Source organism: Delphinus delphis, chromosome 6 (genome assembly GCF_949987515.2).
Source record: "Delphinus delphis chromosome 6, mDelDel1.2, whole genome shotgun sequence".
Taxonomy (NCBI): domain Eukaryota; kingdom Metazoa; phylum Chordata; class Mammalia; order Artiodactyla; family Delphinidae; genus Delphinus; species Delphinus delphis.
Genome location: NC_082688.1, coordinates 17,580,402 through 17,597,052, shown reverse-complemented (window position 1 = coordinate 17,597,052; position 16,651 = coordinate 17,580,402). Strand labels below are relative to the sequence as shown.

General features: G+C 44.0%; 1 protein-coding gene across 2 annotated transcripts in view; it reads right to left on the bottom strand.

Moving 5' to 3' along the window:
- The window catches only part of ASTN2 (astrotactin 2), a 912,541-nt gene that overhangs the window by 155,597 nt on the left and 740,293 nt on the right, over nt 1–16,651 (bottom strand). For both annotated transcript variants that reach the window (XM_060013324.1, XM_060013323.1), the window contains exon 18: nt 1,070–1,203. In XM_060013324.1, the coding sequence (XP_059869307.1) occupies nt 1,070–1,203 (134 nt within the window). The remainder of the gene's footprint in view (nt 1–1,069; nt 1,204–16,651) is intronic.

The window sequence follows — 16,651 nt, the reverse complement described above, 5'->3', positions numbered from 1 at the left end:
TGAAGGTGAGAACTGGGGAGGGGGTCCTCTGAGAGAGGGAAGGGCAATCCCCCCATTTCATGGAAGGTGAAAGCAAAGCCCAGAAAAGGGGATGATCTGCACAAAGTCACACAGCAAACTGGGGACAGAACCATGATGGTGACTTTGCTTGTCCCCAGACCAGATTCCTTCTCTCTTTCCACTATATCCACTAACTCTGCAAGGACTCTTACAATGGACCCTCAGTATTGGCTCCTGCCCAGACCTCCTCCACTCATCACACCACTCTCCCTCTTAATCACACAGCCCCAATCAAGAAGATCTTCCTTTACTTCCTCAAAGGGTGAGTTTCCTGAGTCAGGGCTTTCCCATGGGCTCTGTCTTTTTCCTGAAACACGTCTGTTGCCATTTGCTGCCTGGCAAACTCTGACTCTAATTCAGGTCTTCTCAGAGAGGCTTCCCAGACTATCTCCCTCTCCTCCAACTAAAGCATCCCCTCTTTGTTCTGTCCATTAGCACATCTTTGTTTTTCTTTCATATTTTTATTATTTAAATGCTTAAACGGTATCATGCTTTCCTGTTTTTGCTTTGACATCTGTCCCCCTCACTAAACGGTCAGTTCCCTAAGTGCACAGGCTGTGCCTGTCTTGCTCATTTATGAATTCCCCAATGTCTGACACACAGCAGGTGTTCAAAACTTCTTTGTTGAATGAATGAATAATATAAAGTTTCTTAGAAAAGGTCCTACACTTTCTTTATCTCAGTAGTCCCAGTGGTCAACACAGAACTGGCAAAGCAGTAGTTAGTGCTCAGTAAACCTTTGCCGAATGGATGAGTGAAGAAAAGTAATGATGGCTGGCTTGGTGCTATTAAAATAGCACACACTGCAGTGTAAGTGTCTACCCCCGAGCCACGATTCCATTCTTCCAAAGCTCCCTGCTTTCTCAAAGAAGGAGGTAGGCCCCCAGAGACTTCAGGCATCTGGTGAAGCACCTTAGGAACAGAAGCAAGCCATGGCCTGTACTGGCAGGACAAGAGTATGAGTCCATGGAAAGGGGTGGCCAGAGGAAGAGGGGCCATACATACGTACACCGGCTGCGGGAGAGGGCTGCAGTTGGGGAGCCCACTGGCATCAAAGGCGCTGAGGTCACACCTGCACCAGTCATCGATCACGTCCCCTTTCCCTGAGCACCAGTAGGAGCTCATCAGTGCACTCTTGAAGGCCTGGAATAAAGGAGAACAAAAGAGATGATTATGACAATGGTGGAGAGATGGAGAGTGAAGGTCCCAGTGGCCATGATAGTCACTGACCCAAGCTTCAGAGGAGCTCTCCTGGGCACAGGACACCATCTCTTGCATAAAGCCCCAGCATTCTACCACCAGGTTCTTCTATTTTGAGCCATTCTCCACCCAACAGCCAGAAGGATCACTGAGACAGGATAGTAACAGCATCCACTGAGAACCTCCCCTGGGCCTGACACTCTACTCTAAGTATATTAACTTATTTCATCTTCAGTACCTTACACGATAGCTGTAATAAAAATTATCATTATTTCCCATTCTACAAACTGGGGCACACAGAAGGTAAGTAATTTGTCTGAGGTTCATAGCTACTAAGTGATGGAACTGAGATCTGATCCAAGAGAGTCTGGCTCCAGACCCTGCCCTCCTTAACACCTTGCCACACTGCTTCTTGTAGAAATCTGACCACCTCACCACCCTGCTTTGAAACCTTCAGAGGCTCCCCATAGCCCTCAGGATAAAGTCTAAACTCCATGCTCTAGTTCCTGACCACCTTCTTAGTCTCATCTCTCACCACTCCTCTGATTTTCCTTTGCATGCTACCATCCACCCTCATGCAACCATTAACATTTCCACCAACAGTGAATTCCTGCTTATGAAAAGTGTGCTCTAAATCAGGAGACAGCAAAGTGTTTCTGCAAAGGACCAGACAGTAAATATTTTTGACTTTATGGCCAGGCAGTCTCTGCCACAATAACTCAACTCTGCCTTTGTAGCATGAAAGCGACACAAATTATAAATAAATGGGCATGTTTGTGTTCCAATAAAACTTTATTTACTAAGACAGCCGACAGGCTAGACTTGTTCTGAGGTACATTGTTTGCTGACCCTTGCTCTAAATGATGATTTATTGATTGATTATTATTATTTTGGCTGTGTTGGGTCTTCGTTGCTGCTGCGCGGGCTTTCTCTAGCTGTAGCGAGTGGGGGCTACTCTTCGTTGTGGTGTATGGTTTTCTCATTGCGGTGGCTTCTCTTGTTGCAGAGCACGGGCTCTAGGCGTGTGGGCTTCAGAAGTTGCAGAGCGTGGGCTCAGTAGTTGTGGTGCGCGGACTCTATAGCTCAGGCTCAGTAGTTGTGGTGCATGGGGTTAGTTGCTCCACAGCAAATGGGATCTTCCCGGACCAGGGATCAAACCCGTGTCCCCTGCATTGGCAGGTGGATTCTTAACCACTGTGCCACCAGGGAAGTCCCCTGATGTTCTATTTAATTGCAATGTGCTTCACTGTCTCTCTCTTTCTCTCTCTCTCTCTTTTTTTTTTTAAATACATCCTGTCCTCTCTACTGGACTACTCAACCCCACCCCCACCTTGGAATCCAATTCATTCTTTTGGTCTCAGATGAAATCTTCTTTTCTATGGGAACCCTACCTTGACTTTCTTAAGACTGTAATCAGGCTCCTCTTCTGGACACCACAACACACTAGACCACACCTAATCATCACATTCCCTTGCCTATCTCACCCAACAGACTTTGATTCCACAAAGGGCACAGGCCATGCCTTGTTCACATGAGTGTTCCCATGGGACTGAGAACACTTATTCAGTCAATATTTACTGAATAAATGAACAGACACTGAAAAACTGATCATGAGGCTGAGGTTCAGATGTGTTTTATGCTTTCGTCACTCCATTTACACTGACATTTCAAGGCACTGGGGATTCAAAATGTTTGACAGCTCTTTTTCAAACTTGGGGATTCCAGAGAATGTTGATCTCTTGCTCCTTTGCCAGGTAACAGACTACCTGCTTGCTTTCTTTTTTCTTTTAATTTTTTTTTTTTTTTTTTTTTTACCTTCTGTGTACTTTTCCAACTAAAGCTTCACAAAACCTACTACCAAGGACACTTGATTATGCAGGTGACACTTTTTCCATCTTGCATTTTTTTGGTTGTTCTTTATTTCTTTATTTATTTTTTGGCTGCACTGGGTCTTTATTGCTGCATGTGGGCTTTCTCTAGTTGTGGCGAGCCGGGGCTACTCTTCATTGCAGTGCGCGGGCTTCTCATTGTGGTGGCTTCTCTTGTGGAGTACGAGCTCTAGGCACGTAGGCTTCAGTAGTTGTAGCACACAGGTTCAGTAGTTGTGACTCGTGGGCTCTAGAGCACAGGCTCAGTAGCTGTGGTGCACAGGCTTAGCTGCTCTATAGCATGTGGGATCTTCCCAGACCAGGGCTCGAACCTACATCCCCTGCATTGGCAGGTGGATTCTTAACCACTGCGCCACCAGGGAAGCCCTTCATCTTGCATTGTTGAAAAGACTCAAGTACAGCATGTTTGTGTAAAGTGGGTCTGGGGTCTGCCTCCTTAGGTACTCAGAACACAGATCTAGAAGGAGAACGTGTGTATCAAGGACACTACTGTGTAAGCCTCCAACACATTCCTCTCAGTGCCTCTGATGAGAAGGCTCCAGTTATTCCTGCCATATGTCCTTACTCATATCCTCTCCAAGGGGTGAACAAATGATCCAATTTCTCCTGAATTAAGGATAGTGACCCAAAGAAATAAAAAGAATTATAAGAGCTAATGTCCATGAAGCACCTAATTATGCAGTGGAAGGTACTTTAAGGGCATTAAAGTGTCATTCTCACAATAGTCCTGAGACACAGATACTGTGATCTTCATTTACAGGTGAGAACTAGAAACCAGAACAGTGAAGAAATATTCCCAAGATCACATAGCAAGCAAATGATGGAAGCAGAATCCCAACCCAGATCTCTGTGACTCCCAAGCATAGGTCTTTTCTATTTAACCACTCAGGACAGTGGGGTTGACTCCAGGTAGGATTGCCAGATTCAGTAAATAAAAATACAGGATGCCCAGTTAAACTCACGTTCCAAATAAACAACTTTTTAAAGTATAAATATATCCCATTCAGTGTTTGCATATAAATTATGTGGGCCAGAGTCTGGCACACAATAATAGCACTGTTCTTACTACAAGTTAGAACCTAGGTTAGGAACAACATAGGTTCTCCTACTGCCACCAGAGGGGGCACTCTCATGAGGGCAGAAACCAGATGGGATGGGTCATGCTGACTGACAGATTTTCTTCTCCCTCCATTTGCCGGCTCCCTCTGATTTAAATTAACATGTACAACTGCTCGTGGTTTAAGATTCTGTAACATCTCCAGCTAGAGCTAAGGGCTTAATTATCATAACGGTGAGATCCAGGGCCATGGATGAAAGTGACACAGATGGTAAGAGATTGCCTTGGACTCCAGCAAGGGGAGGAGAGAGAACATCCTGTTTTGTGTACGTGTTTTTGTTTTTGCGTGTGTGCGTGTGTGTGTGTGTGTGTGTGGTTTCTGTAATCAATAGTCACTGGAGCTTGTGAAAAACAAAACAGGAAATCTCTCTGGACTTTGTGAGTTTCACCATCCAAGCAGCTCTTGGGAAGAAACATTGCCTGTGAGTCTCCACATCCACTGGCTCTTTCCCAAACCCTGAGGAACAGAACGGGGACTGCAGCAGTGGCCAGGCAAACCGTGGATAGAGCTCAAACACACCCTGATAAAAGGCCTACATCAAACAGGGAGCCCTCGCGAGGCAGCAGAAGCCAGCATGCATCAGCTCAGGTTCACTCTTTTCTTACATCTCCAGTCCTTGCAACACTCCATCCCGAATCCAAATAGATCCCAAGGGAGGAACAGCATAGAATGTTCCAGCTTCCAGGGACTCCATAAATCATCTAAGTGAATCTGTTTTACAGATGCACATACAGTGGCCCAGAAATGCTAGTTGGCTGGCCCAAGGTGATAGAGCAACTTTGTGGTGAAATGACTCTATTCCTCCATTTAATCCTCAAAATTACCCTTTGAGATGGGTGTCCTATTCCCATTCACAGACACATGGATGAGTAGGATTTGAACTGAAGTTCGTCTGAATTCTGGCACCCTGGACTTTCCCAGGTCGCACAGGAACTATAAATGCCAAGATTTCATCCAAAACATCCTTTTCAGCTGTTCTGCTTGTATCATGTGCTTATGTGTTGTTTGTTGTGTGCATGTGTGTGTGCCTGTGTGTGTTCTCAGAGGAAAATGAAACCTTACACTAGAGGCATTGTTGACTCCTAGCTTTTGAAAAAGTGAAGGCACTTAAGAAACAAATCCTGTACTTAATACAGGGCTAAGGGCTACATTTGCATGGTCATTGGTTTTCATGACAATGAAGGTTTGCATTTCCACTACTAGTGAATGCTTCCAACTTCTGGCTAATTAGCTAGCAAACCAAGCCCCTCAGGATGCGAAAACAGCCACAAAAATGTTAAGCAATCAAAATAAACTAGGATTTATTCTTGACTCCACTGTTACTTCCCTAATTGAACTTTGCATAAGTTATTTCTCTAGTTAAGCCTCAATTTGTCCATCTGTAAAATGAGGACACAGAAGTTTTATTTTGGAGGGTTTAATTAACTGAACTTCCTCCTCCATACTACATGCCATCTAGATGCTGAGAAAGATGATGGACAAGACCCAGTCACTAACTTCAAAGGACTCACAGTCTAGTGATGAAGGCGCACACAATTACAATTAATATGGTTGAAATGCTGTGAAGTAACATGCCGGAGGTTATGGGAATACAAAGGAAGAGGACTTTCCAGCTCTAAAAACTTTGACAATGTCTTGGGAATCTTAAACTTCAAGTTAACACTCCGTATTTGATTAAGATAGATTCTTGGGGCCATCTATACAGAATGTCACTAAGCCTACGAATTAAATTCCATACTCTATACTTACAATGACTATTTTTTACACTGAAAAATTATACTCAGGGGCTGACACCAAATCTGCTATTTTTGATACGGAGTTGGTTCTGCTTTGTATAACCAAAAAGATGCCCTGAAGTCCTCACTCAAAGCTTCATGAATGTGTTATCTTCAGTACTAATAAGCTTGGTCAGGTGGTGCTCAGCCCATACCAATTGAGGAGATGAAAGGCCCTCTGGAGAAAGAAACGGATTACCTTTTTGCCACCAGGCTTCCTTTTAGTACCTAACACAGTATCTAGCAGACAGCATAAGTCAGCCAATACTTGTTAAATTGAATTAAAAATTCACATGGAATGCTGAATGAAATGAACCAAGTTTATAAATGACATCATAAAGCCAGGAAAATGTGTGTGTGTGTGTGTGTGTGATGCTCTCCGTCCTCAAGATTACTTGTATCTCTCACATCGGTGAAGGGCACTCCCATCAATTTGGTGCCTCCAGACAGAAACTGAGGGTTACCTGGGCTCCCCCCTCTACCTCATAACAGGTTTCAAACCAGCTTCTCTCCCCCGGCCCCATGGCTGTCTCCTGGGTGCAGGTTAGTGATGCCTCTTCTCTAGGCAATTGTCATAGCCCCTGGACTGGCCTTCCAGCTCCAGTCTTTTCCAGCACATCCTCTCCCAGCTTTCTAAAACATCACTGCCTATTCCACCCCCTTGCCTGCACCCCTTCAAATACTCCACCACCTTCTGATTGAAGCCTCTACTTCTTAGTCTGATTTCAAAGTCCTCTTTGTTGTTCAGCCTGTGGCTTTTCTCCCATCTTCCCCTTACTGTTCCTACTCTGTGCACATACCATCTTATAGGAGTGCACTGCTTCATACCAAGCCTTTGCTCATGTGCCTTTGTCTAAAATGCCCTTTCCCCACTTATGTTTCCTTGCTGAAATCCAGGAAACTTTTTGTCCACCAGGACCCTGTCACTTGAGAGATTCCGTCTCTCTCGTCTCGTTCAATTTCTGCACGTCACAGTCCCACGCAATTTGCTTGTTTATGTGTACTTCTTGCTCGTCAGACCGGGAACTCCTCCAGGCCAAGGCAATATATTTGATTCGTCTCTCTCTCTCCCCAGCTCCAACCAAAAGAGTGAACACATTGTAGGGTCCCCAAAATATGTGTTAAATTCCATAGATATATGTAATAGGATGCTTGGCCGAAGAATAAACTTGCATACTTGCTGGGGTTTTTTTTTCCAGCAAAAGAGATGACAGAAGTGCAATTGGTCACCTTTAAAAGACTAAATTCCTTGATATCGTTGAAAAGGGGTCAGGGTGGTGTATGGACGTAGAATCCCTTTTGGAGGCATTTGGGATTACTGCTTGGAGGAGAGTAGGTTGATAGTTCTTTGCCCAGGAAGTACTTGGGTCTAAAATAACATGCTCCTATGTTCCTAGAGAGAGATGGGAGGAAGGGAAGTGGGTGACATTCTAGTTTTGTAGGAAGACTAATTCCTGAGCCCACGCTGACCACATTTGATTGGTCAGGAGGGACTAGGATTGATGAACATATAGAAGGGTTGACGAGGACATCATAGCAGTGCTTGAGCAGAGGCAGAAATAGTGGTTTACAACCTGGCCTGGACCTCTCGGATAGGACCTACCTGAGCCACCTGCCATTCAGTCATCAGCACACCCCCTAGAGTGGCTATAGGAGATGCGAATCACTCATTGCCCTGGTAGTTACAGGAGTTGGAGACCAGGGGGCTGGAGCCCCCATTCGTCGGGAAAAAAATAAGTAATGCTGGTGTGTCCTGACAGTGAGGAGATTAACTGGTCATCTCGTTACAAATCAATGACTGCATACTTAAGCAGCATGTGTGAGAACATTTGGGAAGAGAAGTGGGTAATGTTAGTTGACCTAAGATTTCTTATTCCCAAACAGAGCAGGAAGGCAGGTGTGGTGACTTTAAAACATGACCCTAAATATCTCTGACATTTCCCTCACCGTGAGGCGGGATCCAGGTTCTCTCCCCTTGAGTCTGGGCTCTACAACTGCTTGATCAAAATAAGTACGGCTGCTTCAATTTCTGGGCTCAGGCCTTAAGAAACTGGCAGCTTCCACATCATGCCTCTTGGAATGCTCACTCTTAGAGCCCAACCACCATGCTGTGAGGAAGCCCAGACCACATGGAAAGGCCACATGTAGGTATTCCAGGCAACAGACCTAGCTGAGGACCCAGCCAACAGCCAAGGTCATCTGCCAGATGGGTGAGCCATAGACACCTGCTGACTGCAGCCACATGAGGGAACCAAGTCAGAAGTGCCCAGCTCAGCCCCGTCAACCCCCAGAACCATTAAAGACAATAATAAAATGATCATTGCTTTAAGCCACCAATTTTGGTGATTGCGTAGGAATGAATAACTGGAACCGCAGGTAATCCACTTCTGAATAATCCTGAAAGATTACTTAGAAGAGGTAGCAACTAGGGAGCAGCTGATCAAAGGGAAGTAGGCACCTTAAATTACATACTTATCCCAGGAGTTAGAGGGCTCTGAAGTGCATACACACATACTCATTGCCCCAGATCCCTGGCATTTCAGACCTGAAAGAGTCCTGAAAGGTGAAACTGGCCTTCACAACTTTGCACAGACTAAGGGGCCCAAAAGGAAAAGCGACCTGTCCAAGTTTACACCACAAGAATCTGTCAGAAAATAAACTAAGTTTTTCATATCAACTAACATTCACTATATAAGGCTGCTTACCTTTGGAACTGGCTTCAAGCCACTAATCTGTTATGCTTTTAGATAGGAAACAAACATAACAGCAAAATTTACTGAGAGTGTCATAAGCATTTTAATACACATTATCTCATTCAATCCTGTCAATAGCCTTATGAAGCAGATTCTGCTGTTACCATCCCCATTTTACAGGTGAGGAAACTGAGGTCTGAAGGGTGAAACAACCTATTCAAAGTCACCCAGCTAAAAAGTGGTATAACAAGGATTTGAACACAGGTCATTTGCTCCTACCATCATGAACAATATTCTCACTAACTAGAGGATATTAGGAACAGCACTTAACATTTATTGAGTGCTTACTACAAGCCAAGCACTGTTTTAAACACTTTGTATGTATTCCTTCTCACAACAACCCTAAGTACTTTAGACATGTTAACTCATCTAATTCTCCCAACAACCTGTGAGGCAGGCATGATTATTATGTTCCATTTTACATTTATGCCCAAGATCCTAGGGCTGGTGAGTGGTACAGCCAGGATTTGAACCCAGGGAGTCTGGATCTAGAGCCTGTGCTCTAAAACGCCAAGCCTCCAAACACACAATCCATTTTAAAAAAAATGTTATTTATGTTCCTGATTCCCCCCACCTTTAGCATATACTGAGATTTTTCACTGTACCTAAGGGAATGGGCCAATGAAAATGCTATAGGTAACTGCCATTTACATTCAAGTCAAACGTGAGCAATGTTATATAGTTCAATGTAACAGAAGCCTCAGGAGTGAATAAAGTCTCACAGGAAGAGGCTACAGAGCTCAGACACAAGAATCTCAGGGAACTCTAACATTTTCTGCCTAACTTGCTGTGTGACCTCAGTAAGTCATTTACCCTCTCTGGGCCTTATTATCACCTGTATTTTCTTCAACTTGGACATACATTCCACAGCACTGCTGGTTCTAATCATTTTCTGATTTGTGTTCTGGATTTTGCTTTTTCTCAAAGCTGTCCACAATTTTCCCACCCCCTTTAAAAGTTCTCATCCCAGATATACTGCCTGGGATTCTTAAAAATTCATGCCAGTAGGCAAAACCATGGGGACAGTAAAAGGATCAGTGGTTGGCAGGGGTAGGGGGAAGGGAAGGATGAACAGGGGGAGTGCAGAGGATTTTAGGGCAGTTAACCTGTTCTGTATGATACTATCACAGTGGATACACATCATTATACATTTGTCAAAACTCACAGAGTGCACGCCAAGAGTGGACCTTCATGTAAACTTTGGACTTTTGGTGATAATGATGTGTCAGTGTCAGTTCACTGACTGTAACAAATGCATTACTGTGGTGTGGGAGGACTCTCTGCAGGGGAGGGAGTGTATGGGGACTCTGCACTTTACACTGGGATTTTGCTGGGAACCTAAAACTTCTCTTAAAAATAAAGTCTATTTCTAAAACTCCTGCCGGAACACTCTATGACATAAATCACAGCAAGATCCTTTTTGACCCACCTCCCACAGAAATGGAAATAAAAACAAATATAAACAAATGGGACCTAATGAAACTTAAAAGCTTTTGCACAGCAAAGGAAACCATAAACAAGACAAACAGACAACCCTCAGAATGGGAGAAAATATTTGCAAATGAAGCAACTGACAAAGGATTAATCTCCAAAATTTACCAGCAGCTCATGGAGCTCAATATCAAAAAAACAAACAACCCAATCCAAAAATGGGCAGAAGACCTAAATAGACATTTCTCCAAAGAAGATATACAGATTGCCAACAAATACATGAAAGGATGCTCAACATCACTAATTGTTAAAGAAATGCAAATCAAAACTACAATGAGGTATCACCTCACACCAGTCTGAATGGCCATCATCAAAAAATCTACAAACAATAAATGCTGGAGAGGGTGTGGAGAAAAGGGAACCCTCTTGCACTGTTGGTGGGAATGTAAATTGATAGAGCCACTATGGAGAATAGTATGGAGGTTCCTTAAAAAACTAAAAATAGAACTACCATATGACCCTGCAATTCCACTGCTGGGCATATACCCTGAGAAAACCATAATTCAAAAAGAGTCATGTACCACAATGTTCATTACAGTTCTATTTACAATAGCCAGGACATGGAAGCAACGTAAGTGTCCATTGAGAGATGAATGGATAAAGAAGATGTGGCGCATATATACAATGGAATATTACTCAGCCATAAAAAGAAACAAAACTGAGTTATTTGTAATGAGGTGGACGGACATAGAGTCTGTCATACAGAGTGATATAAGCCAGAAAGAGAAAAACAAATACCGTATACTAACACATTTATATGGAATCTAAAAAAAAAAAAAAAGTTCTGAAGAACCTAGGGGCACGACAAGAATAAAGATGCAGATGTAGAGAATGGACTTGAGGACATGGTGGGGGAAGGGTAAACTGGGACGAAGTGAGAGAGTGGCATGGACATATATACACTACCAAATGTAAAATAGATAGCTAGTGAGAAGCAGCCACATAGCACAGGGAGATCAGCTCGGTGCATGGTGACCACCTAGAGGGGTGGGATAGGGAGGGTGGGAGGGAGGGAGATGCAAGAGGGAGGAGATATGGGGATATATGTATATGTATAGCTGATTCACTTTGTTATAAAGCAGAAACTAACACATCATTGTAAAGCAATTATACTCCAATAAAGATGTTAAAAAACAAAAAAAACTGCCAGTTAACATCTTCTCTGTAGAAGAGGCCCCACAGACGATGAGCATGTCATTGATGGTTTTTGAGGAAAGGGGGGAGTGGGATGAAGAAGAGAGACACCCCTATTATGCATTTCTTTACTCTAGGTCTGGTGCTGGGACATCTGTCTCTTAGCTCCTATAAGACTCCTAGCAACCTGTGGATACGGCAGCTCTTACTGTTCCCAGTAATCCGTACAGATGAGCCAATGTAGGATCAGAGAAGAGATACCAGCCCAGGTCCCGCAGATTGAATGCAGCAGAGCAGAGGGCCTCTAACTCTGAATCCCAAGCTTTGCCCCCTGACCTCCCTTACCCTACCCCTCAGTTTCAGCCTCTGAGTTAGATCCCCTCACTCACAAGGCCACACAGTAAAGGAATACTAATAGGCAAGGACCCATTTCCTTATGAGAAATTGTGCAGCTCAATCTATAGCTCTATAAATCACAGGAACGACACCTAATTTCCCCTGTCAGGATAAAGTTTGCTTTTCAAGCCATTCTTGCCTGAATGATGAGAGCCTGACAGAACAGCTTGTTAATCTGGGCGACAGGGGGAAGACGTTTAGGGGCAGCCAAACCCCTTCTTGCCACACTTACCTCTGCTAATGAAAAAATATTAGAGAAATAAATATACAACCCACTGAGACGTTCCTACACAGGGCTCTGTCAGCTGTCTGTTTCCCAAGATGTACAGAGACAGGATGATATGGTTATATGATCTTCAGGCAAGGAGCTATTTTGCTTGTCAGTTCACTCCATATTTTAGCTCCCATCCATCTCACGTAGAGGATGAAGTGCTGGGTTTTAAAGCATTAAAAATAACAGGGAGCATTTTTGAGCAAACCTATATGCCACACACAGTGCTCCGTGTTTGCCATGAGGAGTTATTTCATTTGCACAGCAATGCCACGATTTAGTACCTCTATCACTCCCATTACACAGAAGATGAAACTGAGGCCTCAGGGAGTCTGGGTTCCTTGCCCATGTCACATAGCCAATATTTGGCAGAGCAAAATTCTAACTTAAATGTGTCAAATTCCAAAACCTGAATGTTTTACCACTGAGCTAATTTAATCCTCATAATAAGCCCGTATATTAGGTTGCATTGTCTCCATGCAATCTTTGAAAAAGTTGAAACTTTAAAAAGATCTGGGGACTTCCCTGGTGGTCCAATGTTTAAGACTCCACGCTCCCAATGCAGGGGGCCTGGGTTCGATCCCTGGTCGGGGAACTAGATCCCGCATGCATGTCGCAACAAAAGATCCCCGCACGCCACAGTGAAGATCCCACAGGCCGAAACTAAGACCCAGTGCAGCCAAATTAATTAATTAATTGGGCTCGTGTGATCAGGTGACTTGCACAATGTCACCAACCTAGGGTGACTCAGATTCCAACACATCACCTCCTGCCACCATGGTTTTTTTTTTTTTTTTTTTTTTTTTTGCGGTACGCGGGCCTCTCACTGTTGTGGCCTCTCCCGTTGTGAAGCACAGGCTCCGGACGCGCAGGCTCAGCGGCCATGGCTCACGGGCCCAGCCGCTCTGCGGCATGTGGGATCTTCCCGGACCGGGGCACGAACCCGTGTCCCCTGCATCAGCAGGCGGACTCCCAACCACTGCGCCACCAGGGAAGCCCCACCATGCTTTTTACACCCTATTTTCCAGCTACGCTTTCTCACCTCTCGCCTCTTACATGCTATTTTCTCTCCTTGGAACACTCTTCCCCCGTCTAATAATTTCCCCCACTGACCAGGCCATCAGCTCTCAGCTTGGAGACCACCTCTTGCAGTCCCTGGTCCCTGGGATAGAACCCTTCCTTTGTAACACATCTCTTCCCACCTTCCCCTATTACAAAACTTATTTTCCTGTGTTGTATTTTATTGTCTGTGTCATTGCTTGTCTGTCTCTCCTAACAGACTGTACAAATTGAGGTTGGAGCCCTGTCTACTTTGTTTACCATTTAATCCCTAGTGCCTGACAGAGTAGGGGCCCAGTAATTGATTAATCAATTAGTCTGTCATAAGTTAATTAACGTTAAGAACCCTAATCCTGTCACATCTCTGTCCCTTTGCCTCCTGTTGGCTTAGCTTGGAAGATTTCTCCTTTGCCTGGGGCCTCAGGATAATCCTGGGCTCTTAACCTCTGCCATGCTCCTACTAGATGCTCACTTTACTCCTGAGACCAGCCCAGGAGATCTAAGCGCCAAAGTTCTTGACCCAAAAACCTTCCACACCCTCCAGTAAAATATGGAAGGGCTTTTGAGCTTTTTGTACAAAGCATCCCAAAGATCAGAAGGAACAAGTGCAAAATTACTTTGAAGACTCTTTCTTAAATATTTATGCAAATTATACTCAATAGACTTTGATTGCTTTTAATATTAAAACAATGGAGTTTTCCCCAAAGTGTTTCTCATAGTATGATTCCTGGCCCTCTTGCCTCATTAATGGCCTGAAACACTTATTAGAAATTCAGATTCCCAGGCCAAACTCAACCCACTGAATCGGAATCTTGGGAGAGGTGCTATAGAACCCATGATTGAATACACTCCCAAGTAATTCTTAGGTATTATTAAGTTCAAGAATCTCTGATCACTTTATCCTGTGGCTTTAGATATATCCTGGCATATCATAGTGTATCCCCCTGAGTCAGGGTACTTCAGTTTGAGAATAAAAACTGACAGGATTTTTAATAGATATGCTTCAGGTTATCAGATACAAGGGATGGTTTGGTGTGCATATCTGAACTAAACAAAAATAACCCTGTTGTTTTGGCCAAGAGTAGTGGGACCAAAACTGGCCCAAACTGGAACAATCACATATTTTCCCTGGGAATTTAGATTCAAATGTTCATTGCTCTGAGTGCTTGAACTGGTATGAGATGCAAGGCTAGGCTTGGCTAGGCTGGGCTTGTCATGTCGAGCCACATGGATGGAAACCAGAAAAGGTGGGAGGCGGGGGAGGAAGGAAAGGAGGAGAGGGAGGAGAGAGAGGAGAGAGAGGAGAGAGAGGAGAGAGAGGAGAGAGACAGACACCAATCAACTGCAGAGGGAAACAGAACGTCAGGCTCCAGGATTACTGCTGACAGTGGCTTCCTGGATGCTGGTAGCTCAGCTGCGCTCTCTGTCCTTGAGTTACATGAGAAATCACTGTATCATTATAATAATTTCTCCATTTTTTGCTTAGACTGTTTCAGTGAGTTTCTCTTTTCACCAATAAAAGAGCTATGACTGAGACAAGTATAAAGATTCTGTTTCCTAGCCTGGCACACAGGGCCTTCACACAGTGATGCCACACAATCTCCTTAGCTCATCTCCCACAACTATAGTCTTCCTTGGTCCTACATAACATCTACATTAAACCACCTGCCATGGACCAGATAGGCAACACACTTTGATGCCACTGTGTCTTTGCACATGATTTCCCTCAGCCTATAATGCCTTGACTCCATTCTACCTTTGATCAAATCATACTCATTATTTAAGACCCACTACAACTGCAATCTTCTCTGGAAACTCTTTTCTGATTTCCCAACAGAACTGAAGGTCTCCACTGCACGTTGGACAACACATCAGTTAGTGAACCACACTATTTTATAGAACTATTCATTTGCATACCTGTCCTCTCCACTGAACTTTGAGTTCTTTGCCTTATTTTATCAGAAGCTCCAACACAAGGCCTGGCCCAAAGAAGGTACTCCATAAATGTCTGTTGTATGACTAAGTGTTGCACGAATGAATGGTAAATTCTGAGGACTAGAAGACTGAGAGCTCTTTGGATGTCTAATCTATGTTATCCTAGTAGACCTGCTCAGTCATCAGGGCAACAGATTGTGCTTACATTGTTCCAGACTGTCTCCAGACCATTTGTCCTGCCTGTCACTGAGCTGATAGCAATTGTGAACGTGATGAATGAGCAACAGGAAACATCAGTTATAACTCCAGAGAGAAGACACAGCCATATCAGTAGCCTCATACATCTAATCGTGAGTCATCTTCCCAAGGCATCTTGCCCTGTGACCTTGAACTGCCAAGGGCTTCTCAGTCCTGTACAAATCCAAGTTCTTCAGAGGATGGCTCCTCCTCTCAGCCTGTCTCCTACAAGGCATTGCTCCTGGCCCACTCAGTCCTGGAAGGGGAAACCTGGATGGAACTCACACACTTTTCCTAAGGGAAGCCTTTAGCCAAGGATCCCAGCCCCACCCAATAGACAAGACCTGTCTTCTAAGGCCTGCTGTCCTTTGACAGTAACTCCTCTCCCCTTGTGGTGAGAACATCTGGAGATGAGAGGCAGGTGGGAAGCTTTCAAGTGGAGGATCTGTCCAAGACTGTGGAGTTTATGTTGCTAAATGCTAGCTGAAGCTAGTGGTGAGTTCCTGAGTAAAGGGCTGCAAAATGTCCCTTCTGTGGCCACTGGTGACCTCATTTTTCCAGTGCATCCATTTTCCCTTAGGAGGCATCTGAGGGAGGTGGTCTCTCCAGCTGGTGGGGCTTCCATGGTTGGGCCTGTGGGTAGGGGCAGGGAAAGAAAGGTCGGAGGAGAGGAGGGGACATGCTGTCTAGACCCATACTGAGTTTATCTTTGCCTTTGAGAAGGTGCCTTGGAAATCTGGCTAAAAAATTATGGAAAGGGAGATTCCTAGCAGGTTCATTGTAGCCATATTTCCAAGCTGACAAGCTGGACTCTGAGAAGTCTTGATCCCTTAATCTAGCAAAGGACATTACAAATGCTGGAGGGATGGCAGAGCATGGAGGTTAAGAATACGATCCTTGGAACCAAACCCCTGGGTTCAAGTCTTAGTGTCATCACGGAGCAAACTTGATAGAAGTGACTTCAGTTCTCTATGCTTCCTTCCCACATGTGTAAAATGGAGATGTATTAATACCTACCTCAATAAAGAATGGCAAAAGAATAATTTATAAAGTGCCTAGAATAATGCCAGAACCACATATATGTTCACACTTATACATATATTTGAAAATTAAAGAGTACTGACAAAGCTTTTAAACTTGGATATTCTCTAAATGGAAGGAAGATAGTTATTATGAATTATTATTATTATGAATGTAGTAAAGTTATTTACAGGCAACAGTGATTCTAGGCACATCTATGCTCAGAATTATTTTTCTTCTTTTTAACATTTTTACAATGGGGAAAAATATGTCATTAGAACCAACTATCAGAGACGGCAAGATTACCTTTACT